This window comes from Pelodiscus sinensis, chromosome 3, assembly GCF_049634645.1.
Source record: "Pelodiscus sinensis isolate JC-2024 chromosome 3, ASM4963464v1, whole genome shotgun sequence".
Classification (NCBI taxonomy): Eukaryota; Metazoa; Chordata; order Testudines; family Trionychidae; genus Pelodiscus; species Pelodiscus sinensis.
Window position 1 is genome coordinate 157,405,423 of NC_134713.1, and position 27,671 is coordinate 157,433,093.

At 44.9% G+C, this 27,671-nt stretch overlaps 1 protein-coding gene across 2 annotated transcripts in view; it reads right to left on the reverse strand.

The window, feature by feature from the left end:
* PARP1 (poly(ADP-ribose) polymerase 1) overlaps positions 1-27,671 on the reverse strand; it is a 60,531-nt gene that overhangs the window by 2,509 nt on the left and 30,351 nt on the right. For both annotated transcript variants that reach the window (XM_075925305.1, XM_075925306.1), the window contains 12 exons: positions 27,427-27,495; positions 23,158-23,290; positions 18,123-18,318; positions 11,853-11,981; positions 8,889-8,972; positions 7,568-7,690; positions 6,007-6,135; positions 5,393-5,491; positions 4,175-4,327; positions 3,664-3,791; positions 3,245-3,306; positions 1,504-1,618 (listed from right to left, as the gene is read on the reverse strand). In XM_075925305.1, coding sequence (XP_075781420.1) covers positions 1,504-1,618; positions 3,245-3,306; positions 3,664-3,791; positions 4,175-4,327; positions 5,393-5,491; positions 6,007-6,135; positions 7,568-7,690; positions 8,889-8,972; positions 11,853-11,981; positions 18,123-18,318; positions 23,158-23,290; positions 27,427-27,495 — 1,420 coding nt within the window. The remainder of the gene's footprint in view (positions 1-1,503; positions 1,619-3,244; positions 3,307-3,663; positions 3,792-4,174; positions 4,328-5,392; positions 5,492-6,006; positions 6,136-7,567; positions 7,691-8,888; positions 8,973-11,852; positions 11,982-18,122; positions 18,319-23,157; positions 23,291-27,426; positions 27,496-27,671) is intronic.

Sequence of the window (27,671 nt, forward strand, 5' to 3'; positions counted from 1 at the left end):
TCACTCTCCTGAGTGACGTAAGTTATATTGACTTAGGCTGTAGCATAGATGTGCTCTAAAACTAAATTAAACAAATTCTCACTAAGTCTAATGGATTTTAAAACACATATTGACAAGCTGAATGAGTAGCACATTAGATGACTTGGACAAAGTTATAATTCCATTTCATGTTGTCAAGTGAACTAAAACAGGAGTGATATTAAAAACCAAGGTTGCTATATGCTCCTTGCTGTCAGCTCTTATGATAGACAGCCTTGTGATGAAACAATTCAAAGAGCAGTCAGCGGAGTCTGGCCTGTCTAGAGATTATTAATTTAAAAAGTTATTTGCTTAGCAGGATCAGAGGAAGTGTGTCTAACGGTTAGATCATCTATTTGAGAATCTCTGGTTCTGACCCGGTCATAAACTGAATGCAGAAAAATGAATTCTAAGTCTCAGTTTATCCATCCATCTAGAAACAGGAAAAGGCTAATCTCTGCCCCCCACATCCAGTGTGGAGTTTAAACTAAGAGGCTACGTCTACACTGGCATGATTTTGAGCCAGAACTCTTTTGCGGAAGAGTTCTTGTGCAAAAACTCTTCCAGAAGAAAACGACTACACTGGCATGTGCCTTTGCGCAAGAAATGTGCTTTTGCACAAGAGCATCCATGCCAGTGTAGACGATCTCTTGCACAAGAAAGCTCTAACGGCCATTTTAACCATAGCGCTTTCTTGCGCAAGAAATTCATGTTGCCTGTCTACATTGGCCTCTTGCACAAGAACAGTTGCGCAAGAGGGCTTATTCCTGAGCGGGAGCATCATAGTTCTTGCGCAAGAAACACTGATTTCATACATTAGAACGTCAGTGTTCTTGTGCAAGAACTTGCGGCCAGTGTAGACAGGCTGCAAGTTTTGGCGCAAAAGCGGCTGCCAATTTAGACACAGCCAAACTGTTTGCAAAGAGCTTTGCAAATGCTACAGAAGTGCAAAGTACTGTAGTTAATATAACTACTCACCATGTGTGCTATTTCTTTATATGCAGGGTTGACAATGAAAGTTTCTTTAAACATTATTCTAAAATTGTTTCCCTTGTAAGGGGGACTGTGCAAATCATAGCTTGCTAATCACTCCATGAAACAACAAGGAGTCCTGTGGCACCTTAAAGATTAACAGATTTATTTGATCATAAGCTTTTGTGGGTAAAAACCACTGTGTCAGATGCATGGAGTAGAAATCAGAGAGGTAGGGTATGGGTGTGTGTATCTCTCTCTATACATGTAGACACACACACACACTCTCAAAAGGAGGGAATTACTTATCAATAAATCTGTTAGTCTTTAAGGTGCCACAGGAATTCTCATTTTTGTGGTTATAGACTAACACGGCAACCCCTCTGAGACCAATCCATGAAAGATCTAAAAGAAAAGGCTTCTTTATCTAAACTTCCTCAACTGTAATGGTAGATTCTGCATGTTATTCAGAGAAATGCTTTCCTGTTAAAGTGGAATGATAGCAAAGGATACTCATTATATAGAAGACAGGTATCACTAATTCCAGATGGAATTCCATTCCCTAAAGGAATATCCACACCATCTAGAGTGATAGTGGCTGAAGGATCAGGTGCAGTCTTGCCTAAACCTATGAAAGAGAAAGACAGTGTTAATTATAAGTCTGGAATGTAGGCAGAATCTTTCTTGCTTAGTATGAGAAAATGTCTCTTTAATGTCAGTCATTTATACAGTGCAGAAGATGTGCATGATACTTTACAGCCCACTACAAGCACCATACCCCGACTCACAATGGTTTGCCATAAAAGCCATTTGGGGAATCCTATGGTATGTCCAGTCTCTCTGCCATGAAGTTTAAAATGTTGTTATTTCTTCAAAGGAAGAAGTGTACAACTGCCAGATTACCCATGCACATTAAGAGCCTGTTTCTGCTTGCACTGAAGTCAGAGGGATCTATCCAGTTCCTATTTTATGTCGCCTGGAAATCAAGCACTTTGGCATCAGCACAGCCTCACTTGCACTGTGAGCCAGGTGTTGTCAACCTTTTTCTTTCTGTGGCCCCACTTCCTTCAATGCTGCAAAAACTCCATGGCTCAGCTGTGCCACAACAAATTGGCTATACTTGGTGGTCACCAGGAAACATGCTTGTGCCCCCCCCCCCCCCCCCAGGGGCTCCTGACTCCTGGTTGAGAACCACTGCAGTAAGCTTAAGCTTTGTATCCCAAGTGATCTTAAAAGTGACAATGACCACACACAGGCTATGTTAAATATTCTATAACCTCACTTGTGGAACGAGTAGATTGTTACGACTGAAATACTTTAAAATGTTTTTATTTTTCCATTCGTGCTGGCTGCTTCATTAATTTCACACAGGTTGGACACTTAAAAACTGAGGGGTCAGATTCACTTCTAGTTCTCATACACCCTTCCCAATATAGAGTACATTTAAACTGTAAAATGTAAAGGAAATTAAAATAATGAACTAATTCCTGTTCTCCTGTATAAACACTTTCTTGACATAAGTTAATTTAGGTTCTAATGTTCTATATACTTAAATGGATACCTAAGAAAGATATAAACTCCAGTAAAGATTTCAAAGATCAAGATGCCTATCAGATCAATTTGAAGCACTTTGTTTAATCAAGGGTATTTGTCAAATGTTACTATTCCCCCAATCCTGTGTGAATAATTCTCAACATTCATTAATTCCCTCTACAAATCCCCCAGAAAACAGGAACTCTTTTTTTTTTTTTTTTGGGAGGGGGAGAGGGAGAGGAGTAGCATTGTAAGAACAGCAATCATTCCAATTCCAGCTTTTATCAGTAACATACAAAACCAGCTATTTAATCCCTAAATATTAAAGACATTTTGAAAGTGTTATTCAAAATACTTTACACTATTTGTCTATCAAGTAACATCCTACCTCCAGCAACGCCCAATACCAGTACTTTGAGGCAAGTACAAAGCCCTAAAAACACACTTAGTTCATTGTTCAGTGCTACACTTGGGGGAAATTCCTGCCCGAACTTTCACACAGACAATTAACACACTATGAAGCAGGAAACTAGAGTTCCTCCCTCTCCCCATCTGAAAGTACATAAATACATTCGTGAAGGGAATGTTATTCAACCCTTTTTGAAGATACAGCCATAGCACATGTCTAGATTATTATTTTCACCATGCAAAAGCTGTCATGGGATGAAGCAGCAATGTTTCGTACAATTATCAACTGCATAATTTCTCAACTAAGCTTTACCTTTGACACTGTGTTTTCCCTTGGGCAACTTAGATATGTGAGAAGCATTCTTTAGTTCATGCCTAAAAAGTAGAAAGAACATTTCTAGAAAACTGTAAGAGAACTTAGTGAAAAAGAAAAAAAGTTACAGTTCTATGAAGTTATTTTATATACTATGCCTTTAGAAGGCAACAGTATCACAGCTGTCATTTCGCCTTCCTTGTTATAGTTAAAAATAACTAATTACAACAAACAACAACAACGCTATTTCTTTAAGGCAAATTTTACTCAAATTATTCATTTATTTTAGGAGTTACCAAAATGTTTTAAATTATCTCCAAGCAAACTACAACAGCTTCTCATTGTCACTTGAATAGGTTAACAGCTTATGTGGTACCTTCTACAACACTGAGCCAGTTAACAACATACAAATTACTTACATGTTTCCAAGGGCAACCTCTCCCAGTAAGATTAAGCCTATTGGGTCAGTCTGAGATGTGTGACAGTAGTTGGCACTCTTGGACACCATGTCCGCAAAATAGACACCTTTACCAAACATGTAACCAGTCTGGGGGTGGGAAAGGAAAAAGGGAATCAAAATAAAATCCTAGCTTCAAAGACAAAAGAGATGGTGAAATGCCTAGAATTCTGTCTGTATTAACTAGAAGAGTAATGCTACAAAACAAGTCCCAAGCACTGCCAGAAGTGTAACTTATTGGCAAACTTACAGACATGTGGCAAATTACAGAAATGTTGCTCAGCAACCACTCTGAACAGCCTGAATAGCATTACATGTTCACAACAGTCATCTGTCCTCTCCTTACCCAAGCATTCTCTTCTTTAGGCTCTTACCACTAATGACCACAGGAGACCAGATGATGGAAGGGGCAAAAGGTGACCAGAGGAACAGGATGAGTGGCACAATTATTTTTTTGCACTTGTTTAACATACCACAGGTGCTTCAGGTGGAGCTATTCGGAGACCCTGTGAGAAGATGCCAGCAAAGTTGGTAGTGCGGGAGCCATGCCAGAGCAGTTGGCGATTATGAAGCTGTTTGAATGGTTTGTAACGCTGACTTTCCCCTTCACGTTCAATCTTGAAGATCTTTTCAAAGAGAGAAAGGAAAAATAAAAGTATTATCTGTTATTTGGCCCTTGGCAAGTTGGTGTGATCTTGAAAATGAGTAATCTGTGCTAGGAAAGTTAACATACTAAGAGAAGCAAACTTCATGGGTTTTATACTGTCAATCAAAGTCCAGCTACCAGTTATCTATATATAGCAAAGGTTGTACCAGGACATTTCATTAAAGCTAGTCCCCTAAGTGCTGGTGTTAAACATAAGCAGACTCGAGGGGGGACACTTGCTTTTTCAGCATGCGTTAGAGGCTAGGGGAGCACCAAAATATTGTTTCTTAGGGTTCCCAGTGGGCTAGCACCATCTCTATTCCTCAACTCCTCTAATTTTTACTTGCTCGCAACTTTCTGAATAATTCTCCTCCAGGGCTGAAATCTTCCAGATTTACCTCAAGCCAGAAGGTGATTTCCCCCCTAGATTTATTAAGAGACAAAATGAAAATAAAGATGTTTTGACAGCAAAAAAATGTCAAAAAACTTAGATTTGAGAATACCTCCCCAGCATCTTGCCTTCAGAGTTTGCTGTATTTACTCATGTAACAAGTTCTTGCTTAGTACAGACGCTTAGTAGCTACTTAACACACAAAAGAGACACTGAAGAAAGCAAAGGTGTATAAATCAATTTTACACACCACGGCTATGTCCACATTACAAAAGCGCATAGCAAAAGCAATGTGCTTTTGTGCAAGAGAGCATCCAGACTTGCATAAGAAAGCTCTGACTGCCATTAACAGAATGGCCATCAGAGCACCTGTGCCTTTTCTGATAGGCTCTTTTTGCAGAAGAAACCCCTGTTGAGTGTCCACACATGCCTTTTTGTGTAAGAACTACTCTTGCTCAAAAAGGAGTTATTCCTTGTAGAAAGAGGTATACCTCCACCACAAAAAGCCCTCTGTTCTGCCATTCTACTGTAAATTTTCTTGCGCAAAAACATGAAGTGTGGATGCTCCATGGGTTTTTGCGCTAAACCAGTGTTTTTGTGCAAAAACCCTGCAGTGTAGACGTAGCCTACATTCCCCATCCCTTCAGAACTTACATCCACAACTTTCAGATCATATGCATTGTGGGTAGAGGCATGTGTATTCTTCACATACTGCTTTATGATCTTGGCTTCTTCGGAATCTTTATCAAGAACCTGGGAGGAAAGAACAAAACACAAAAGGTTTCCTTTAAAAATACAAATTAATGTGAGCCTTTTAGGTCATTTTGGGGACTGAAAAATTCATCTTGCAGTTGGTGGCTCTCCTCATTTCTTATTTATCACTAGGACAGACATGCCCAGGGCATCATATATTGTTTTTTGGCCAAGTCAAAGGCTCATCTTTGTGTGAGAAGAAGAGTCACACAATTTGCTGTGGGAGGCTTTGGACAGGCAGGGATGTATGGGCCTTCCCACTCCACCCGTCAGGAACACATGTGCAGGGTATTAGAATTAAGAGACATTTTTCTGTACAGATGGTGAAATGAAGAGAGACATATATAATGGTAAACTGGGAGCTCAACATGAGGCATGATTCATTCCCTGATAAGTGGAAAGATACATTTTTAGTTTACCAGCAGTGTCTTATTCATCTGTTATGCTCTATACCAATGGGTGTCAAGTTCACATTCACAGCTACTGACAACAATCTAATATTCTATTTCATTTACCTTAATGTTAGTTTTGAGCTTTTCGTAGTTGACATCAATGGGGTCTTTATCCCCATCTTCATTTCCACCTCTGAGCAGGCTGTAAGCAACCTCGATATCAAGCAGGTTGTCTAACATCTGCACTTTGGCCTGGATAATTTGAAGAGGTTATTTTTCTTGCCATAGGAAAGTCTTTACAGCTTTAACACCTTGTCTTATAGTTGCTATGAGCATGTTAACGCTGAGGTATTTATAAATGTCTATGCACCATTGCAAAACACAACACTTGGGTAGCTCACATCAAATAAAGCGATCTATAGAACTTAACAAAACCCCACCTACCCCTATTATAAAATTAATATAGCAGCTGGGCAAATAGACTTGACTCTTCTCTTTTTAAACTAACCATCCCAGGCACCAAAGAAGAGTGCAGATTTCAGAAGCCCTACCCTGTTCTGTTGCCAGCTAAGGAGCATTTAAGCTACAGCACAAAGAGTTCAAGCAAACTGACAGACTTCATCTTCTGCAGTGGGTCATGGGGAGATGAGCAATTTCTCAGACAAGTGGATCCCAGAGTGTGATGTTAAAAGCAGTTCTGTATCTATGAGGAAGAACCTACATTAAAACTTGCAATTCCTGCTTTAAGGTCAAGCCCCACATCTTTCCATGTTTTCACAAAGCTAAAAAAACAAATCCTCTCAAGTTTTCCGTTTTCCATTCAGTTTTGCTACGTTAAAACTTTACATCAATAGATCTTTTGGCAAAGATACATGTCAGAATATGGGTGCGAATCAGGCTAGCATCTTCAAGCCTGAAAAACCAAAGTGTTCTCACTTTCAAGAGGGACGAATTTGGCCCAGAATCTCTCTAGCTGTACATAAGCCACAAAGCCAGTTAAGTGACTGTTAAGAGCTAAGTCAGCCTTTGCTATGCAGAGCTCCGGAGACAATTCTTCAGACATCTCTGGATAACAGCTGATCCAATTTAAAACAGCATAAAAGGAAGCCTACATACAGGCAGTCCCCGGATTACGTACAAGATAGGGACTGTAGGTTTATTCTTAAGTTGAATTTGTATGTAAGTCGGAACTGGTACATATTGTAGGGGAAACTCTAGCCAAACATTTCTCCAGAGCTCAGTTTTATTCCCCCACACCTCACTTCCCTCAGTCCTTTATTCTCAAGCTGAGGTGTCTGCTGAGAAAAGCCGCTCCGCGTCTCCCTGGTCTGCTTGGGGGGGGGGAGGGGAGGAAGGGGAGGCGCTAGCTTCGTGTCTCCCTGGTCTGCTGGGGGGAAGCAGCTAGTGCGGGGTTACCTCACCCCGTTTGTAAGTAGGGATCCGATGTAAGTCGGATCCATGTAACCCGGGGACTGCCTGTATTTAAAAATACCTACGTTATTATAGTTACAGCCTGGCAATGTCCAACAGGACTGCAAGCAGCTCAGCCCCAAACAATGAAGAAATGGCCACTTTAAGCTGACCGAGTGAAATTCTTAGAAGGTCTAAGATGCAAACCTTCTGCATTTGGATATCAGGTGCGAAAGCAGCTTTCTACAATAAATGTCATAAGACCCATCAGTACCTGGATATGTTCTAGGTTATTTAGGAGAGGTGGTTTCTTCATTCCAAAATCATGGGGTATCAGTGTATAGAAGCGATTGGAGAGATCCAGTATCTGAGAATCACTGCCACCATCAGAAACTGCCTAAATGAGAAGGAGAAGAAACAGGAGTTCTGGGACAAATGCATGCAACAATACATTCAAGTCAAGGTACTTGTTTTGAAGGACTAGTAAAAAGAAATGCTAACCATACAAGGACAAAGAAAGACAACCAAAGTAATTTCAATACTGGAACTCACTTAAACAAATACAAGGACTGACCTATTAAATCAGTTTCCATGTACCATATCAAATATCTACAAAAATACAATCATTTTTTGGTGAAGCAACAACTGATGAAGGAATAAGCTTATCAGAAAAATAAAGAGGCTCTGGTTCACTGAAACAAATAAAACTGGGAATGCAGATGTGAACTAGAGAACAATGAAACAAATCCATTTTGTTGCAGCAGGCAGCTGATCTGCATTTATATTAAGTGCCCCTCTGGAAAATATTGACTAGGTATCCTGGGAATGCTCCAAAACATAAGCAACGGCTCCTTATAGCACCCAGAAAAGCTTAGCAGTACAGCGCTTCTAAACAGATCATTAAGCAAATACACTCCCCGTTGCAGCTTAGATGCTTGGTTCTCATCTTGGAATGCAGTGAACAGGAGTTCATTTCTCAGGAATATCTCAAGTTCACTGCTAGCGCAATTCCAAATATATAAGTGGATTAATTCCTCATTTACACCAGCAGCAGCAGATCTGGTCCTGTCTTAGGCCATTTCTACAGCAGAATAGCTACAGTAGCACAGATATGATTCTTGCAACCCTGTAGTTTAGAGACCAACTATGACAATGGCAGTTTTTCTATTGTTGTAAGAATGCCAATTCTGAGACACACAACTGTTAGATTGATGGAAGCATTCTTATTGCAACTTATTTCATTAACAGAGCTACTGCCTCTGGGGTAGGTGGATTAACTACAGTGACATGGGAACCCCTCCCATTGTGGCAGTGAGTATCTATGCTGAAGTGCTGCAGCTGTTTTCAAGTTAAGACAGCCTCAGTCACCAGTGGTGTATGACTAACCGTAATAGTGTCCTCAGCCACAGGTTAATTCAAAAAGAATGAAGCAGCCCCTTTATTGCAACCTAAAGTACTTACCTTCTGCCATTAACTTGTACTTGATCAAAACAAGTGTAATCTCAATAAAGCACAGATGCAGCAAGGAATCCAGTCATATTCTGAGCCCAGATTGATTTCTGAATTCCCTTGCTGTTAGTCTGTTTCTTGCTCACCTGCTGAACCTCATTAAGGATTGAGTATGCACTCTGGATCTGCCTCTTGCTCAGCTTTCCCAGGGGCATCTTCTGGAGGTCAATCTGACAAAGATTTGTTGAAACAATTAAAACAGGACTCCATTACAATGATGCTTCCATAATTCCTTCCATCTGGCCACCAGAAAGATCTGAGTCTCCAGACAGAATACATCGTATAAAAATTAAAACATTTCAGAGCTGCATGGGTTGAAGAATAAATAGAACAGCGCAGCCAGAATACAGACCAGTTATCTCCCAACGAGGCAAAATTGTATCAGTAACATAAGACCATGTGTGCAGTACTTGGACCGAACAAAATAAATGTTTTCTAACATTTCGTTTTAATATTTACCTAATGCCACAAGCATTCATAGTCCTTTAAATTAGAGGTCTGCTGCTGGAAAAAAAACTAATATAAAGGGCAGTTTGAACAAAACAAAGTATCTTTTAGGAGATCATATAACGTGCCCAGTATTTTGATTCTAGTAACAGTGATTCATGCTCCATTTTCAGCATTTCAACTTGGCACCTGACAAAGTAAAGCATGAGGAAGCTATATTTTGCACACGGGGTGGGTGCCGCATCGAGGCGCATGGTAACTAAAAATGTAATCTCACAGTACAAGTTATGCCTCTGTTTTCCACATATTATTTACTGATTTATTTTAAAAACAGATGTAGCCTGGCATCCCCACCTATCTCACCCCCAGCATCTTAAATCTTCTAGTGGTTCCCATCTCAAGGAGCTGGCAAAATAGTCTAAACAAGATTCAATGGAAGAACACCCTAAGAAACACCATACATCATTTACTGTTTGGATAAATTCTATTTTATTTGTTTAAGTTAAGCTAAAATCCCAGCTACATGCACACCAGCTTCTGCAATGGAGCTTAAGAAGCTCTTCTGAACCAGTGAGCCCTGCCACCATAGCACTGAAGTAATTTGCATAGCAATTTGCACCTTGTACCATGCTACAGAGATTAGCTTCCCCTTCCTGCTGCATCTCCATCATTATGAAATCCAGCTATATTAAAAAAAAAAAAAAAGCTGGTCGAAGAGTAGGGACGTGAACACACAGTTACTCAGAAGCATAACCCTTAACAGATGATGCTTACCAAGTAACGCTTAACTGTTTACTCAGGAGCTGTTAGCTCCCAGTCTCTGTGGGCTGGGAGCTGGCAGCCTGGGGAGGAGGGGGAAGTGGCAAAGGAGGAAAGGGGAGGGCTGCTGGTTTGCAGGCTGGGATTCAGCAGGTTCACACATGGTGGAAGTGGCAGGGGGAGAGAGCTGCTAAAAGCTTCTTCTTTGAGTCATTAGATGTTCCAATATAATGTCCCTCTCCAATTGCTTTACAAGGAGGAAAGTAGCACACAAACTGCAAAACTCTGATTTTTAAGTTGCAGAGCAACACGGGTCTGTTCTAACTAACTTTAAACAAAACACCATATGATGGATCAAGTCTAGATCAGTATTATAGCCACTTTACTGCTGCCAAATGCAACAGATATATTGTCAGAATCACCTCTGGGGTCTTAATCCAGGAATGAGAACCCGCAGTACCAAGATAGTCCACTTAGCAAGTGTTTGCTACAAGGCAAGGGTGTGAAGAACTGTAACAAGACTGGTACAGGGTTAAGTGAGGGCAAGTCATTACAGAATTAGAAAGCTAAAGAGAGTCTTCAGGTCACCCCCAGCATGGAAATAATCCTTTACATCACACAAGTCTACGAGGAAAAAAGCCTGAAGCTGCCAAAGCTATCTATGCACACTGGGAATGCCTGGATAGGATGTAGTAAATAAAAGCACATGAAAATCAGGCTGGCAAAATGACCTAACAAATCCCCAGGGAAGACTGTGTCCAGTGTTTTTGCTCCCAAGCAGAGGCAAATATTTTTCCTTCATTGGAAAGATCTCCTGCACATAGGATAATACTGAAGACAGAATCTAATGGGAAGAGCATGTCTCCATTCAAGCTCTAGGGTCCATACAGATCCTCAGCTGGCATAAATTAGCATAGGCCCAATGACATTAATGTTCTCCAGATGATGTAGACAGTATTGGAAATGGAAAATTATTAGCATTTATTTTAAGGGCTTTAAGGCTAAATCTGTGCTTTCAAAAGAACATATGGAAAATCTATCAGATGGTTCAGAATGTGCTTGCACATTAAAGGGACTTCAGTCAGAGTTTCACTGCACATGACAAATTACAGTGTAGCTATAGAAAAAGTGGTGTGTAAATGAATCTATATGTCAGAGAACAAGCAGCACCTCTTTTAACATTCAATATTACGCAAGGTAGATTAAATTATCTTTACAGGCTGACCAAAGAAAGCCAGAGAAAAGTTGTTTAATATGACAGATGCCCTGAGATGCAGCAGTCCATCCACTGAGTTGCAGACGGCAGATGAAAGTTAGTGCATACATTTTTATGCCCAGAAGGCAGGCAGGCATATGGCCCTTCTTGAATTGTGGTATGATTATTAAAAAATAGCGGCTGAGCTGTGGACAACTCATGGAAAACTGCGAAGTAATAATGGACCGTTTTGTTTGTGGTAATAAAGCCTGTTATTTTTCTGTGATTTTCCACTATGGGCCACTCAGGGCCCCCACTGTCTGCCCTGTGGCACAATGGGGCTTCCTCTGTCAAACTGCGGAGGAAGTTTAATATTGTGTAATCCACAATATTGTAAGGGAAGTAAGACCTTAGGCAGGCACTACCAGACGATTCTTAACCCCACCTGTTTGGATTCACAGCTATATGTTACAGTAAAGACACGGAAAGAAGGGTGGATTACAGTGCTTATGCCCTCAACTAAAAGAATGATATTGACAGTGCTGGATCAAATCCACAGTAAAAATGACCAGTTACTGCCAGTTTAACTCAGGTGTCCACTGGGAAGGAGTGACTAGAAACAAGGAACATTAAAGAAAAGTGCAAGTACCTCAAATTCCACCATGGCTTTCTTCATGCTCTCCACATCAAATATCATCTTAATAAGGTCCTGGACTGGTTTTGGAAGCTTTGACTTGGTCCCTGCACTCACTGTCAATTTCCTCACAGCTTCTTCATCCTAGAAAACATAAATATAAACATAGCAAGGGATAAGGGAAATGTATTGACTGCTTTGGTAATAACTCAAACCCAAATTAGAGAGGCCACACTATTGCACAGACAACTGAATTTGGTGGGAAATGTGGGGTATTGCTCTGACAATACAAAGCAATGGGACATTAAGTTTGTATTTTAAAAAAACCCAAGCAAATGCTAACTTGACATTTTTCATCTTAATACTTGTACTAACATTTCACCCCCAACTAGGGGACTGTACTTTCTTTGAACTTCACAGGCTGTACGCTCTACTACAGGCAGTCCCCGAGTTACATGGATCCGACTTACATTGGATCCCTACTTACAAACGGGGTGAGGCAACCCCGCACTAGCTGCTTCTCCCCAGCAGACCAGGGAGACGCGGAGCGGCTTTTCTCAGCAGACACTTCAGCTTGAGAATAAAGAACTGAGGGAAGTGAGGTGTAGGAGAATAAAACTGAGCTCTGGAGAAACATTTGGCTAGAGTTTCTCCTGCAATATGTACCAGTTCTGACTTACATACAAATTCAACTTAAGAACAAACCTACAGTCCCTATCTTGTACGTAACCCGGGGACTGTCTGTACTTTAAAAATATACATTTACTCAGTGTAACATTCTGCATTAATGCAGACCACTTCACTAAAGTTACATATTTTGATATTCAAACATTTCAGTTGTCATCCAACAATTTGGCCATACAGATGTGCGACAGAAAATATTTCTTAATTGTTTTGTTACTGCTATCTTCAGGGATTTATTCAACAATAGTTGGTTTAAAAAAATGTGCAGAAATATGATTAAAGTTGAGGATATTCTTTTAAGTAAACTGACAAATTTTCATGGGCCAGACAAGGGTAAATTTTTGTTTTACTATTTAAACAGCTGACTCCTTTCTGCAATGGCTAAGTTATCATCTTTCATTTATTCATTATGTGCATCTGACAAAACTCTGGGAAAGAAGCAGTTTTAGTGTTTCCCACGTTTGGGTCGGTCACTCACACAGTGGCAGGGAAGATGTGTACTATTTTAAAAACAGGAAAATGAAATTGTGATGTACAACTGTCATGGGACTCAGGGACAGGGTAGTTCATGAAATTACTTTTGACTTACTTTAAATGACTAATTTTCAAATTGAAGTCCTTCTAATTTCCATGATTGAGAGATCCCAAGAGTGGACACACAGTGTCAACTCAAAGGCATTGGAGCTAACTTTAGTTTAACCACTTTCCTAACATAGCTAGTTAACTATTTAAATGCACTATTGTTGGCGTCTGATCTACATGGTAAACCACATGGGACAGGCACTGCATCACCTTATATTTGAATAGCACTGAGCACAGTGTAGTGTTCTGCATAATGCAAAAAAGGGCTGTGTCCCCCCCATGGGTGCTCCACTCTTGGTGAAGGGTTGCCCTGAGCCTCAGATCGGAGCTTTGTATAGCAGTTTCCCCTGTTGAGCCACGCATGCCCAGGAGGCATCTCAAGCCCTTCCCACCTCCTGAAGAGCGCGGCTCAACCCCACCCCTTTCAGTTCCTCGTCTCCGCCCAAGTAATTTAGACTCCGAGAAGAGGGGAGGTAGGGAGGGTCGTGGAGCACCCACGGGGACACACATCTCAAAGAACACTCGTTACTGCACAAGGTGAATAACTCCCTTTTCTTCTTCGAGTGGTGTCCCCGTGGGTGCTCCACTCTAGGTGACTACAAAGCAGTATTCAATATACGGCTGGAGGGAGCCGGAGTCAGTGTTTGGCAGTGGTGGAGAGCACTGCCGTGGCAACTGCTGAGTCACTCTTAAGTTGTGAAAAAATAGCGTAATGTTTAGCATAGGTATGATCTGAAGACCATGTTGCTGCCCGGTAAATGTCTCTTAAGGGGACATTGCCCAGAAAGGCTGTAGAAGCAACCATGGCTTGAGTGGAATGCGCTCGTGGTGGGTGTTGTAGCGGTCTATTGCCCAGAGAGTGGCACTTAATTATGCATGTCGATATCCACTTTGAGATTCGTTGCGATGATACTGGTGTCCCTTTGGATCGTTCAGCAATGGAGATAAAAAGTCTTTCAGATTTACGAAATGGTTTTGTTCTTTCTAGGAAGAAGGCCAGAGCCCTCCGGATGTCCAGAGTGTGTAGGCTGGCGTCTGTCTGCGAAGAATGCGGTTTTGGGAAAAAGGTAGGTAATACGATCGGTTCGTTGAGATGGAATTCTGTACAGACCTTCGGCAAAAACGTGGGGTGGGGTCTAAGTATGACCCTATCCTTTGTGAAAACTGTGTAAGGAGGTTCTGACATTAATGCTCTGAGTTCGCTCACCCTCCTCACGGAGGTGATGGCTAAGAGGAAACAACCTGCATTGAACTTCGTGACCGTCCATATGTGCCCCCCAGCCGAGCAGGGAAGCATCCGTGGTGATTTGGATAGTGGGTTCGATTTGTTGGAACGGAACCCCTGCCAGAAGATTGTTTGGCACTGTCCACCATCGTAAGGATGCGAACACGTCTGGTGGGATAGTAACCGTTTTGTTTCGAGGGTGTCGTGATGGGATATAAACGGTTGCAACCCAGAACTGGAAACATCGAAAGTGCAGATGAGCATGGTGGACTACGTAGGTGGTGGAAGCCATGTGTCCCATTAGTCGGAGGCATGTAAGTACTGTGGTGATAGGAACTGTGAGCATCCAGTTTATAATTTCTTGTATAGTTGCAAAACGTTGCTGAGGTAGGTATGCCTGGGCTGTAACTGAGTCCAGGCGTGTGCCAATGAACTCTATATCTTGAACCGGGTGCAAAATTGACGTGTCTTGGTTGAGTAGAAGGCCTTGACGATTGAGGAGGGCCGTGGTCATATGTATCATAGAGGCGGTTTCGGCGTGAGGATCCCTTTAGGAGGCAGTCGTATAGTTAGGGAAATATGATGACGTTCTGCCGTCTGAGATACAGTTACGACCGCCAGTACCTTCGAAAATACCCTCGGAGCTGATGAGAGACCGAAGGGAAGAACCTTGTACTGGAAGTGGTCTGGTCCCAACGTGAAGCGTAGGTAGTTTCTGTGGGAGGGGTGGATGGTTACATGGAAATAGGCATCTTGGGAGGTCGAGGGCTGCAAACCAGTCCCCTTGATCTAGTGCAGGAATGATTGTGGAGAGTGTGACCATCTTGAAATGCTGTTTCTTGAGAAACTTGTTCAGTTTGCGGAGGTCCAATATAGGTCTCCAACCCCGTTCGTTTTTCGGTTAAGAAATAGTTTGAGTAAAACCCTCTCCCGTGGAACTCTCGGGGTACCCTTTCTATAGCCCCGATGCGGAGGAGTCAATCGATTTCTTGCTTTAGAAGGGTTTTGTGAGAGTGGTCCCTGAAGAGGGACGGGATAGGGGGGATAAAGATAAATGGGATAGTATAGCCGACTCAAATTATCTCTAAAACCCAGCGGTCCGATGTTATGGATTCCCATTGAGGAAGGAATGGCCGCAAACAGCGGGTGAATAGATGGCCATGTTGAACTCGTGGTAGATCGTAAGAGAGGTGTTGCAGGCCCCCGACCAAACCTTCAAATTTGTTGTTTAGATGGTTGGGTAGTTGGTGGGCGGGCCTGGTTGGGGCGCCTTCTAGGACCTCGTTGTCTTGGTCTAGTGTCTTCATAGGGCCTCTGTGGTCGATTGTATTGCCCATATCGGTATCGGTTGTATGAGTTATATGGGGTGTATCGTCCACGTTTATAGGGTTGCGTGTACACGCCCAACGTGTGAAGTGTGGACTTAGAATTTTTGCTGTTGTGGAGCATTTCGTCCGTAGTAGCTGTAAATAGCTTTTGTTTGTCAAATGGCAAGTCTTCCACTTTAGGCTGGAGTTCGCGGGGAACTCCTGACGACTGGAGCCAAGAAGCTCTACGCATGACCACCGCTGTAGCTGTAATTTGGGCGGTGGTGTCAGCAACATCCATTGCGGTTTGGAGAGCGGTGCGGGCGATCAGATGGCCCTCATGAACTATTGTTTTCAAGATGGATCTTTTGGACTCAGGGAGATGTGGCATCAGTTCTCCCAGTTTCGAGTAACTGTCAAAGTCATGATTTGCTAAGAGAGCAGAATAGTTCGATATTCTGAGTTGTAGGGTGGAAGAGGAGTATACCTTCTTGTCAAAGGAGTCCAACTTTTTGTGGCCCTTGTCTGCATTGCCCAACTTGTATTGTGGGAGCTTTGCACGTTGTTGTGCTGAGTCTACGACTAATGAATTAGGTTGTGGGTGTGTGAAGAGAAAGTCGTTGTCCTTTGATGGGACAAAGTACTTCCTGTCGATTCTCTTATTAGTTGGTTGAATGGATGCAGGTGTTTTCCAGAGGTCTTCCAAGGTCTCCATTATTGCCTCGTCTATGGGCAGAGCAATCTTGCTATGTAATGTAGGATGGAGATTTTTTTAGCAATTGGTATTGTTTTTTCTGGACCTCTTGCAGGGAGACATTCTGGCTTGTCGCTACTCTCTTGAATAGTTCCTGGAACTGTTTTAGATCGTCAATTGCTCCAGAATCTGATGGTACTACGGCTTCATTTGGTTGTGCCTCGGGGGCATCAGAATGTGTGACATTTATTGAATGAATGTCTGATTCATTGTCAGAGATTCGATCTGCCTCTTCCTCCGAAAGAGTTGCTGGAGGTAGGGGCTGCAGCCGAGATGAGCTTCTCCGGGATGGAGTGGAGTGAGCTGGGGAGCGTCGTCCGTATGGCTCCCAGTGTTCCCAGGATCCCCATTGTGGTGGATAAGGTGAGGGTGGGTAAGGCCAGTATGGGTGTCATGGGCTTTGTTGTGGTGGAGCCCTGTAATGATGGGAGCGAGACTGCCTAGGTGATGCGTGTCTCGAGGAATAGGACATGTGATGGTCATCCTCAGGAAGAGGAGCATCATGGAAGGATAAGGGTGACATAGACCTGGGAGGGGATTGCCTTGATGGAGACCTTCCAGGGGAGTAAGATGTAGAAGGCAGGCACTGATAGTGATGCCTGCTCTGTGAGTCAGTTTCCTGCTGAGGCTGATCCCTAGCAGCCTCATCTGGCTGCTTGTCTGGGTGTGCTGGCAGCATCAGTGTAGCATCATGCTGCTTAGCTGGAGCTGGTGCCGGGCACTTAGCAGGCTGTACTTCGTTTTGCTGCGGTGCCGGGGCTTTAATCGGCACCGCAGCTTTAAGCTGTACTGCGGCTTTCGGCGCCGCTGAAGCTTGAAGCAGCGTCGGGGCTGGAAGCGGTGCTGCGGTTTGAAGCGGCACCGCGGTTTGAAGCGGCGCCGGCTTTTCTTGCCATGCCAGCTGCTTGGAGAGCTCCCGGGGCCGCTCAGCTGTAGCGCGCCCCGATGCCGGTGCGGAGTGGGAGGATCGCCCGGAAGCCTTCGTGGCAGGGGTCCTCCCGCTTTGGTGTGCCTCTCCTCTATGTTTTGGAGAGGAAGAGGCTGGAAGGGAGCGGGATGGTGAGGGTCTGCCCCTCAGCTCACTCCTGGAGGGTGGGGGGGGGGGGGGGGGGGGCTCTTGTTGCGTTGCCGCCTGTTCCCCAGAGGGCCGTAAATCCTTTTCAAATAAAATCATTCTTAGGCGGAGCTCTCGGTTCTTTCTGGCTCTCGCTGTGAGTGAGTTGCAATGAGTGCAGCTGTGGGGAGAGTGAGTTTCCCCCAAACAGCAGATGCACATTGAATGACCGTCTGAAGCCGGCATAGGATCCCAGCATTGGTCGCATTTCTTAAAGCCTGAGGAGCCGGAGATGGCCGGTTCTCTCCTCTTTGAGCTTGTTCGATGTATTTATTTAGATGTTACTGTTGTTGTCGTCTGTGTCCGTATGTTGGGTTTTTTTTTTTAAACTCTTCTCTTTCTTTCGTGTGTTGAACAGCTGTGAAAACGCCAGTTCATCAGAGTCCCGGTTTGAAGCAGGTTCAAGTCTCCCTGAGGGGGGGATTTAGTTAAGTGTATTCTTCCTGTTACTAGGTTTTTTTTTCTTTCTTTTTTTTTTCTTTTTGAAAGAAACAAGGAAAGCTAACTTGGAATAGAACAGGGGAAAAGAACTATGCCTAAACTAGGTAGAGGAGAGTAGTTAGAAAATCTAACAGGGAGCTCCTGTTAGCTTCCCAACACAGGAATTTTGGGGAGTTACCTGTCCATAGTCTATTTCCAGAGGGTAGAATTTTTTGGGATATTTAGTGAAGTTCTTGGAATGCCAGGAGTTGCCTGTTTTCTCTTCATACAAATTCAAGAAATGCTCAATGGCATCATCTTTAGATGGCATCTGCTCCAGTTTGTTACTCCCAATTACGGTGCCAACACGACCCCAAGATCTGAAAACCCAGTACCTAGAAGCAAACAAAACAGTTAAAGGGGATACAAGTAAATTCACTCATTCTAGAAGTCAGTTCTAAATGAGTCAGATGCTGCGATAAAGGCTATGGGGACATAAGCATAGTATCAAACATCCATCCGCCTATCATTAAATGGAAAGCTTTCTAGTTTTGGAAGGACTACACACACATAATGGGCCAAATATTTAAACATTAATGCCTACGGCTACCAAAACAGTTGCCACAGAAAGGTGTGTAGGCACCAATATTAAAATCTGATGCGTGAATGTTGTACTAGGCCACTAGATAAACAGCTCTGGAGACAAAAGTGAGGGCAGCAGCGAATGCTTTCCTTTACTGCTCTATCATCATGCTGCAACTCTGACCTGGAGAAATTTTCTCTAAGGCCTGAACTAACACAGTTTTTTGTACTGATTTCACCATGATACTTGGGGATGACTACGAAAGTAATACAGGATTATATTACAAAGGAAGTTTAGTACCAGTGTAACAGTGTTCATATTATGAGGGTGCTGCTTTAGATATACCAGAAGAGTTAAAACAGGGCCACTTCTGTGTACAGAGAAGCCGTATGGCAAAGAGCCAGGTAACCCTTTGCAATCTCGGGAGATGCCAACAAATGTACCGCTGGTGTGGCTGGGATGTTGGCACTTGACCTATGGCTAGTGCCCTGCTAAATTCATGGATTATTTTGGTCAATTTAAGGGTTACAGGATTTTAAAAATAGTCAATTTCATGTTTTCATCTGAAATTTCATGGTGTTGTAACCATGCAGTCTTGACCGAAAAGGGGGTTCACATAAAGTGGTTGTAGGGGGTTTGCAGGATTGCCACCCTGACATCTGTGCTGCCTTCGGATCCAGGCTCTGAAGGCAGTGCAGCCACCGAGCTTCCTGCAGCTGGGGCAGATACCTAGAGGCAGGTATGATCTCCCCTTAACAGCAGCCATACAACAAGGGAAGAAGTTCTGTCCTCCCCAGCCTTGCTGGGATTAGCAGCTGGAGTCGGATATGCAACAGGAGACCCCAGCACCTCCCGCCCTGCTCCTTTTCCTCCTGTACAGTAACTAGATTTCATGTGGGGGAGATCTGATTTCACGAGCTATATATGTTTTTCGTGGCCATGAATTTGGTAGGGCCGTACTTATGGAAGCTGAATTAAAACTAACCTTTCTTCACTGTGGATACTCAAAAGCTAAACTATATAACAACTTTTGCTCACTACAAATGTGAACCTCTTATCTCTAGTCTAGCTTGCCAGGTCAGCTCTATAGTCCATCACTAGTCACCTGTGCCACCCACGCCTCCCTTTTACACTTCAGAAAACCTTTAACACTGATACATTAGTCTGATTGTTTTGCTTGTGTGCTGAATAAAGGGTGGGTAGAAGGGGACACATCTACTATTTTATATTACATATCTTCGGGAAAGGGACCATCCTCTATCTGCAAGCAGCTAACAACATGTTTGGGCTCTACTGCAGGCTAAAAATCAATACTGCAGAGTAAGATTAATTAGGATTTCAATTTTTTTTTTTTGTTATCAATGCCTAACTGTACATCACGCTCAAAAAACGTAAGAGCATGGCTACAAAGATCAGATTTCACCTCTAATCATATATATAGTAGCCCGGTGTATGTGTGTGTATATAACGCTGATATACACAGCCCCGCCCCCAGCCGTGTACGTCAGCGCCCCGCCCCCCTTCTCCTCCCACCGTGGCGCTCAGCTGAGCGTTGCGCCACTCAGCTGGGCACCGGCAGCAGGGAAAGGGGGGCGGGGCAGTGAAGTGACATACATGGCCAGGAGGCGTGGCCATGTATGTCACCACCCCCTCTTACCCTCCCGCTGTGGCACTGAGTACTGCGCCCCTCAACCGGGCCGCTGCGGGGGAGGGGAAAGGAGGGCGGTGATGTACATGGCCCCACCCCCTGGCCGCATACGTCACCACCCCACCCCTCCTCCCTCACGGCGTCCTGGCTGGGCGCGCAACACTCAGCCGAGCCACCACAGAGGGAGGGGAAAGAGGCGGGGCGGTGACGTACATGGCCAGAGGGCAGGGCTGTGTATGTCACCACCCCCTTTCCCTTCCCGCTGTGGTGCTTAGCTGAGCGCTGCACCCTTCAGCCGGGCTGCCGGGGGAGCCAGCAGCACAAGAGGCCATTTGGGCTCCCCCGCGGGAGGAGGGGGGGCAGGGCAGTGATGTACCCGGCCCCGCCCCCCTCCCTCCAGGCAGCACTCAGCCGAGCGCCACCGTGGCAGGGGAAGAGGGAGGGGGGCAGGGAGAGACGGAGGGGAGAGAGAGGCAGGAAGAGGAGAAGAAGAGAAAGGGAGCATGAGAGACAGGAGGGGGAGAAGAAAAAGAAAGACGGAGAGAGAGGCAGGAGGCGGAGGAGAGCTGAGAGAGAGAGGGGGAGGCAGTAGGGGAGAGAGAGAGAGAGACACGGAGCGAGAGAGCTCAGGAGAGAAGACCGGAAAATCCTGTTTTATGACGGGCTAATTGGCTAGTCATTAAGTGTTTGCCATAAGCAACAGCACTGTAAGCGGGTTCAAATTCCATTTGAGAGAGCAATTGTATCTGCCTACATCGAGGATGAGCTGGCCTATAATGAAGCCAAAGGAGACAGTTATTCAAAGAGATTCTGATAGCTCCTGGGAGCCAGGGGGAGAGAGAGAAGTAAGAGACAGCCTCAACTCTTGTGACCACAAAGACAAAGAACCCAAAGTGTCTTGACACACAAAAGGAGAGAAACAAGGAGATTTAATAGTCAAAGCAGCAATTCAGAATGAAAGGAGTGGGTGGGAAGCCCACAGTTCCCATGTGTGTTAGCGCTACTACTACACTGCCTATATCCAGTCACTGCTGTGGCTAATTTTTGCTTTGTGTAATATAGAAACTGAATAGAACAATGCAAGTTTCAACTTACTGTGGTCATACATTTTGAAAGCAGACACTATGAAAACCTTGTCAAGCATACACACATTTAAACTTCTCACAAATCAGACAAGACTCCAGATTCTAGTCTAAATCTAAAGAGTGAGAAACTGTCAAAATACAATAATTTACAACTCCAGCTGAGGTACTGGCACCATTTTGTTGTACAGGCAGTCCCCGGGTTACGTACAAGATAGGGACTATAGGTTTGTTAAGTTGAATCTGTATGTAAGTCGGAACTGACGTCCAGATTCAGCTGCTGCTGAAACTGACCAGTGGCTGACTACAGGAAGCCCGAGGCAGAGTTGCTCTGCCCCGGGCTTCCTGGAATCAGCCGCTGATCAGTTTCAACAGGCTGAATCTGGACACCAGTTCCGACTTACATACAGATTCAACTTAAGAACCCCAGGCGTCCCCAAGTCAGCCGCTGCTGAAACTGATCAGCGGCTGATTCCAGGAAGCCCGGGGCAGAGCAACTCTGCCTCGGGCTTCCTGTAGTCAGCGCTGGTCAGTTTCAGCAGTGGCTGACTTGGGGATGCCTGGGGCAGAGCAGCTGGGGTGCTGCTGGGTTGCTCCAGTAGCGCCGCTCCTCGGACCAACCCAGCAGCACCCAGAGCGGCGCTGCGGGACCAACCGGCAGTGCCCCAGCTGCTCTACCACAGGCGTCTGGAGAAAAGCCTGGTTTGCTGGGGGAGGAGGGGAGGGGAGGGGGACACTAGCTGCGCCCCCCCCCCCCCAGCAGACCAGGGAGACGTGGGCGGCGGACCGAGACGCACCGCAGTCCCGCCGCCCGTGTCCTCCGCGGCTTTGCTCCGCGTCTCCCTGGTCTGCTGGGGGAGGCTTCCACCCCCAGCAGACCAGGGAGACGTGGAGCAGCTTTTCTCGCCCCGGAGGATGCGGGCGGCGGGACTGCGGCGCATCTGGGCGTCCCACCGCTCCCGTCCTCCGGGGCGAGAAAAACCCCGTTTGTAACTACGGATCCGACATAAGTCGGATCCGCGTAACTCGGGGACTGCCTGTATTTGCATGATTTGTAGAGATACAATTAATAAACTTTTTTGATCTGTCAGTACTGAATACCAGCCCTGAAATTTTGTCATATATCAATCACAAATCCAGATATGAGACCTGATAACAAGAGTCCAAGTAGAGAGCAACTGAAAATACACATCACCTACAGCTGAAACAGGCTGCTTATATGCAGACATTAGCTTACATTGGTTATTGTAAGCTCCCTGCTAGTAAAGAATCACTTTTCCCTAAGGCCCTCTTCTGATGTATGCTTGGCTGAAATTGGACATGATGCTTCCTGGCTCTTTTCAATGCATTTTGTGAAGCCTCAGTGTACTGATTCCTACATGCTTACACAGATGTGGAGCAATCTGAAACTGAGCTGGCATCCAGAAGTTTTTGCAGTCAGCTCACACCAAACAGGAGTTAGAGGAAAAATGCATCCTGCACGCCTCTTCATAAATAGTTCCCAAAATTAAAATGGGCACACTTGGGTCATGGTACACCATTCTATATCTAAAAAACTCCCAACTGCTCAGTCTGGGATGTTTTCATTATCAGTGGAATTAAGCACAAACCAGATTTGCTTCGGTGCTTATCAATTCCTAATTTCTTGCATGTGTAGGTTTAGTTTCTTCATCTCACTATTTGGCAAAAATGAAACTAGTTTGGTCAGTTTCACTTTCATGTTCTCACACACATTGTGATGTGGTGCTGTTAGGTTTGTGTTTCCAGAACTAAAAAGGAACTTTTCCATACTGAAAAAAACCAAACTTCACAGAAATTTTTAAAAAGTCATCAAGAGATTTCTATTTATATTTGGCATTTGTAAAAATCGTTCTCTAACCCATCTCCCCCACCCTGTACTTCCATAGGAAATAAAACCCACCTGATTTCTCTGTCATCCTCCAGTAGCTGCAGTTTGTAATAGGAATTGGTTCCTTTGATGATATCTACCAGGCCAAGTGTAGCACTGAAGATTTTACCACTCTTTTCAAAGACATGAGCAGAGTCCTCCAAACCTATGAAGAGAGTTAGTGAATTAGAGCCAGAGTGAAATAGTGATTTTGTATCTCCTTTCCTTATTCAGACTAATTTTGTGTACGCAGACTCAACCAAGAGATGTTAAGATACACATGGGCACAAAACTGGAGTCCAACAAAATGGCAGATGAAATTCAGTGTCGTTAAATACAAAGTAATGCACATTGGAAAACATAATCCCAACTACATATATACAATAATTGAATTTAAACTAGCTATTACAATCTCTTGGAATCACTGTGGATAGTTCTCTGAAAAGATCTTCTCAATGTGCAGCAGAAGTCAAAAAAGCAAACAATATTGGGAATCATTAAGAAAGGGATAGATAATAAAACAGAAAATAACACACTGCCTCTATATAAATCCATGGTATGCCCACATCTTGAATTCCAGGTATAGATGTGGTCGCCCCAGCTCAAAATTTTTTTTATTGGAATTGGAAAAGGTTCAGAAAAGGGCAAAAAATTATAAGGGGTATGGAGCGGCTGCCATATGAGGAAAGATTGATAAATTGGGACTCTTCAGCTTGGTAAAGAGACGACTAAGAGCGGGGATATGACAGAGATCTATAAAATCATGACTGGTGTGGAGAAAGTAAGTAAGGAAATGTTATTCCTTCTCATAACATAAGAATTAAGGGTCACCAAATAAAATTAACGGGCAGCAGATTTACAACAAATAAAAGTACCAGATCCAAAATGCGTTCCAGCATCAGGTGGCATGGTCACCTGTCTTTGTAGGACTAACCACAGTTTGGACTTACAGGAAAAACAAATCCATTCACAGGCTGTTGATCTGATCACCCAGCCATTAAGTTAATAAAGTATCACTAATGCTTTTAATAGAATACCTGGACTAATAAAACAGGTTCCCACTTAATATTTATAACTTCATAAAAAAGATAAATACATTAATATAAATAGGATACACAGATACAGTGGACGACATCTTTTAGAATGTATGTCATGTGATGTACTTTGCATAAAGCATCTTTGAGTTATGCATATTCATAAGCCAATTTTCATAAATGGGGAGGTACAACAGGATCCCGAGCCTCTGTTTGCCAGAAGGTGGGAATGGGCGACAGATCACTTGATGACTACTCCTTCTGCTCTCCCTCTGAGGTTATGTCTACACTACAGTGTTATTTCAAATTATCTTATTTTGAAATAGTTAATTCAAAATAAGTTATTTCAAAATAACGCTTCTACACACAAAATGCATTTCAAAATAGCCTTTTTCTATTTTGAAATACCGCGTCTACACTGAGTGGACACTGATTTGGATTTAAGGCCTGCCAGAACCAGGTCAGGCAGGGCATCAGGTCAGGAGTGTCTGTATGTGGCTGTTGCCTGAGGCTATCTGAGGCCTGTGCTTAAAGGAACACCCCTCCTCGCCCTCCCACCCCCGGCAGCCAATTCTCAGGTGTCCCTGCTTGCTTGCCTGCCTCGATGAGGGAAAACAAAGCACTTGTGTCTCGGAGTGCTCTGGTTGCCCTCATTCGGGACACCATAGCACTGTAACATGGAGACAGAGCTGCCCCTGGGCACTCTGGTGCATCTCGTGGACATGTTGCTATCAGCCTGGCTGCACTTGCTGCAGGCTGCCATCCGGGAGGTCCATCGGGGGGCTGTCAGTATCCAGGAGGCCCTGTGGGAGAGCGTCCACCCTGAGGAGCACTCAAAGCCTCCCTAGTCTGCCCCAGTGGGGGCTTGTGCCTCATTCCTCCCTTGCGTCCTTCCACTTACCCCTCCCTAGCCCCACTTCCTAATAGCAAATAAAATATACGTATTTTCAAAAATATAAACTCTCTTTATTTAACAAAACTGGGGGGGCGGAGTGATGAAACTCTGGGGAGACTGGGGAAAGGAGGCAGGAGAGGGGAAGAGAGGGTGGGAGAGGGGAGGAGGAAATCTGGGAGGAGGGAGCTGGAAGGGGGAAGCAAGGGGAAGAAGGGGGAGGGGAAGCTCAGGGTGGGGAGGAAGGTGTGGAAAAGTTGAGGAGGGAGAGGCAGGAGGGGGAGAAGGAGTGGTAGCTGGGGAAGCAGCACAAGGCAGCACACTCTGCATCAAGATCTGCAGGTGTTCACAGATGACATGACCCTGGGCAAGCAGCTCCCGCCAGAACTCCCGTTCTTCCTGTGCCTGATGCTCCATGATGCGGGTCTGGGCTTGCAGGGCCCCCAGGTGCTGCTTGTGGTACCCTAGCAGTGTTTGGGTGGACCTGCTGAGCCCTCAGGTGCAGGAGGATGTCCCGAGCGGAGTGGTGCACCTGCATGCACAGTTGGTACAGCTGTGGAGAAACAAAAGAAGTGGTCAGTTCTCCTTGGGGACACAGTGGGTGAAGCCCAGCCCCCCTCTGCAAAGTGAGGATGATCGTGGCCTGCGCCATCACAGCCAATGTGCTTGCACAGAGGCCATGGTTGGAATGTCCGGCTATTCTCAGGAGTGGGATCTGCCCCGAGACCGCACCCATGCCCCTGTGCTGTGTATAGTGCGGCCAAGGTTGGGGGAGGGGAGATGTCTATTGCCTCTGTGTAGAAGGGGCTTGTGAAGGGAGGGCATCCTGCTGTGTCCCGCCCCGGAGTCAGGAGCATGTCATGTCTCTTCACACATGCGTGTGGTTATCAGGCCACAGACCCCATGTGGCAGGCAGCTGGAGCCACCTGCCCAGGGGTGGTACCGCACATGCTTACACATGCACTGGTTGCTGCATGATCCATGGTAAGCAACGCCCACGCATACAGTCCCTGGTCTCCTCCTCCCCAGAAAGGGACAGTGATGGCACTCACATGGTGTGGCTTTCCCAGACAATCCTGTTGACTGCTGCTGGGACAGCTCGGGGGGGGTCCTGTTGGCATGGCACCCTCCGTGGCAGCTCCTCCTCCACGCCCTGGTCAGGGCCTTCCGCTTCCAGACTGCTGCCCTCCGCGGTGGCACGGACTATCCCGTGCGTTGATGATGAGGTCCAGGGCGTTGAAATAGGAGCAGGTGTCTGCCCCTGTTAAGGAGCTGCCCCAAGTAGCCTTGGCGTACGCCTGCCACAGCTCCTTAATCTTCATGCGCACCTGCTCTTGGGTGCACATGTGGCCTTTGGTGGCCATGGTGGCAGCTATGCGGCCATACACAGTGGCGTTCCTCCATCTAGTGCGGAGATTATCGACATTGGAGGCTTCCCCCCAAACCTCAAGGAGGTCCATGATCTCTGCACTAGTCCAGGAGGGTACCCGCCGTCTATAGCCCCTGGCTGGCTCCTGGGAGCTGGGGGACTGGGCGAGGGACAGCTGGCTGGCACTGGCTGCCCGGTGCATTCTGTGGCCACTGGGTGAGGGGCAGCAACTGCTGGCAGGTCTGGCTCTGGCACATGCACTGTGGCCAGAGTCTACCTTTTTAAGGGCTCTGGAGCTGGGGGAGAGGAGAGAAGTTTTCCGGGTTTGGCCCAGAGTGGCCACTAGGGGAAACTGGGAAGGGCTGGAGGCCCCCTATTTCGGAATAAGTGTCTACACACAGTGCTTATTTCGAATTAGCTATTTCGAGTTTGGCTTTACTCCTCGTAGAATGAGGTTTACCAAACTTGAAATAAGTGGCCCACTATTTCGAAATAGCGGTTTGGCTGTGTAGATGTTAGGAAAGTTAATTCGAAATAACAGCTGTTATTTCGAATTAACATTGATGCGTAGACATACCCTGAAGCACCGAGCATTGACCACTGTTGGAAGACAGGAAACGAAGTTAGATGACCTTTGGTCTGACCCAGTATTACTGTTCTTATGCATAAAGACAATGGAATTGCCCTTGTAATTTCTCTGCATATGCAGGATGACGACCACCAGCACTTAACATTTCACCCAACAAATGTTTCTTCTATGGGACAGGCAGCCCAAAAGATGCTGAGAATCCACAACTCCTAGGTGCCTCAATGGAAACCAAAAGCACTCACGTCTCAGGTTTCGGTCATCATGCTTCTTTTTCAGGGGAGAATTTAACACACAGATTTTGGTCAGCTGGCTGGCTCATCAGTTTCCACGGCTAGGGCTGGGTACTGACAGAAAATGCAATGCGAATGCACAGACTCAAATTGAGACTCTGTCTAGGATGGTGGGAGACAACACATACCTGAATCAGGGTCCACTGCTGCTCCTCCTTTAACCGTTAACTTCATTTTCTTTTCAGACTTGCTAGTTCCTGAAGAAAGAGATGGGAAGACCTTAGAGTTCTGGTCTAATAAAGCAGGCATTATCTGAGGAATTCCTCTTCAATCAATGCTCAAATTCTTTAAGAGACATGTGTAGTTTTCATCCCATCTGGATTTACAGTAACAGGTTCCACCTGTATAAAATGCTTCTACAACAATGTTAGAA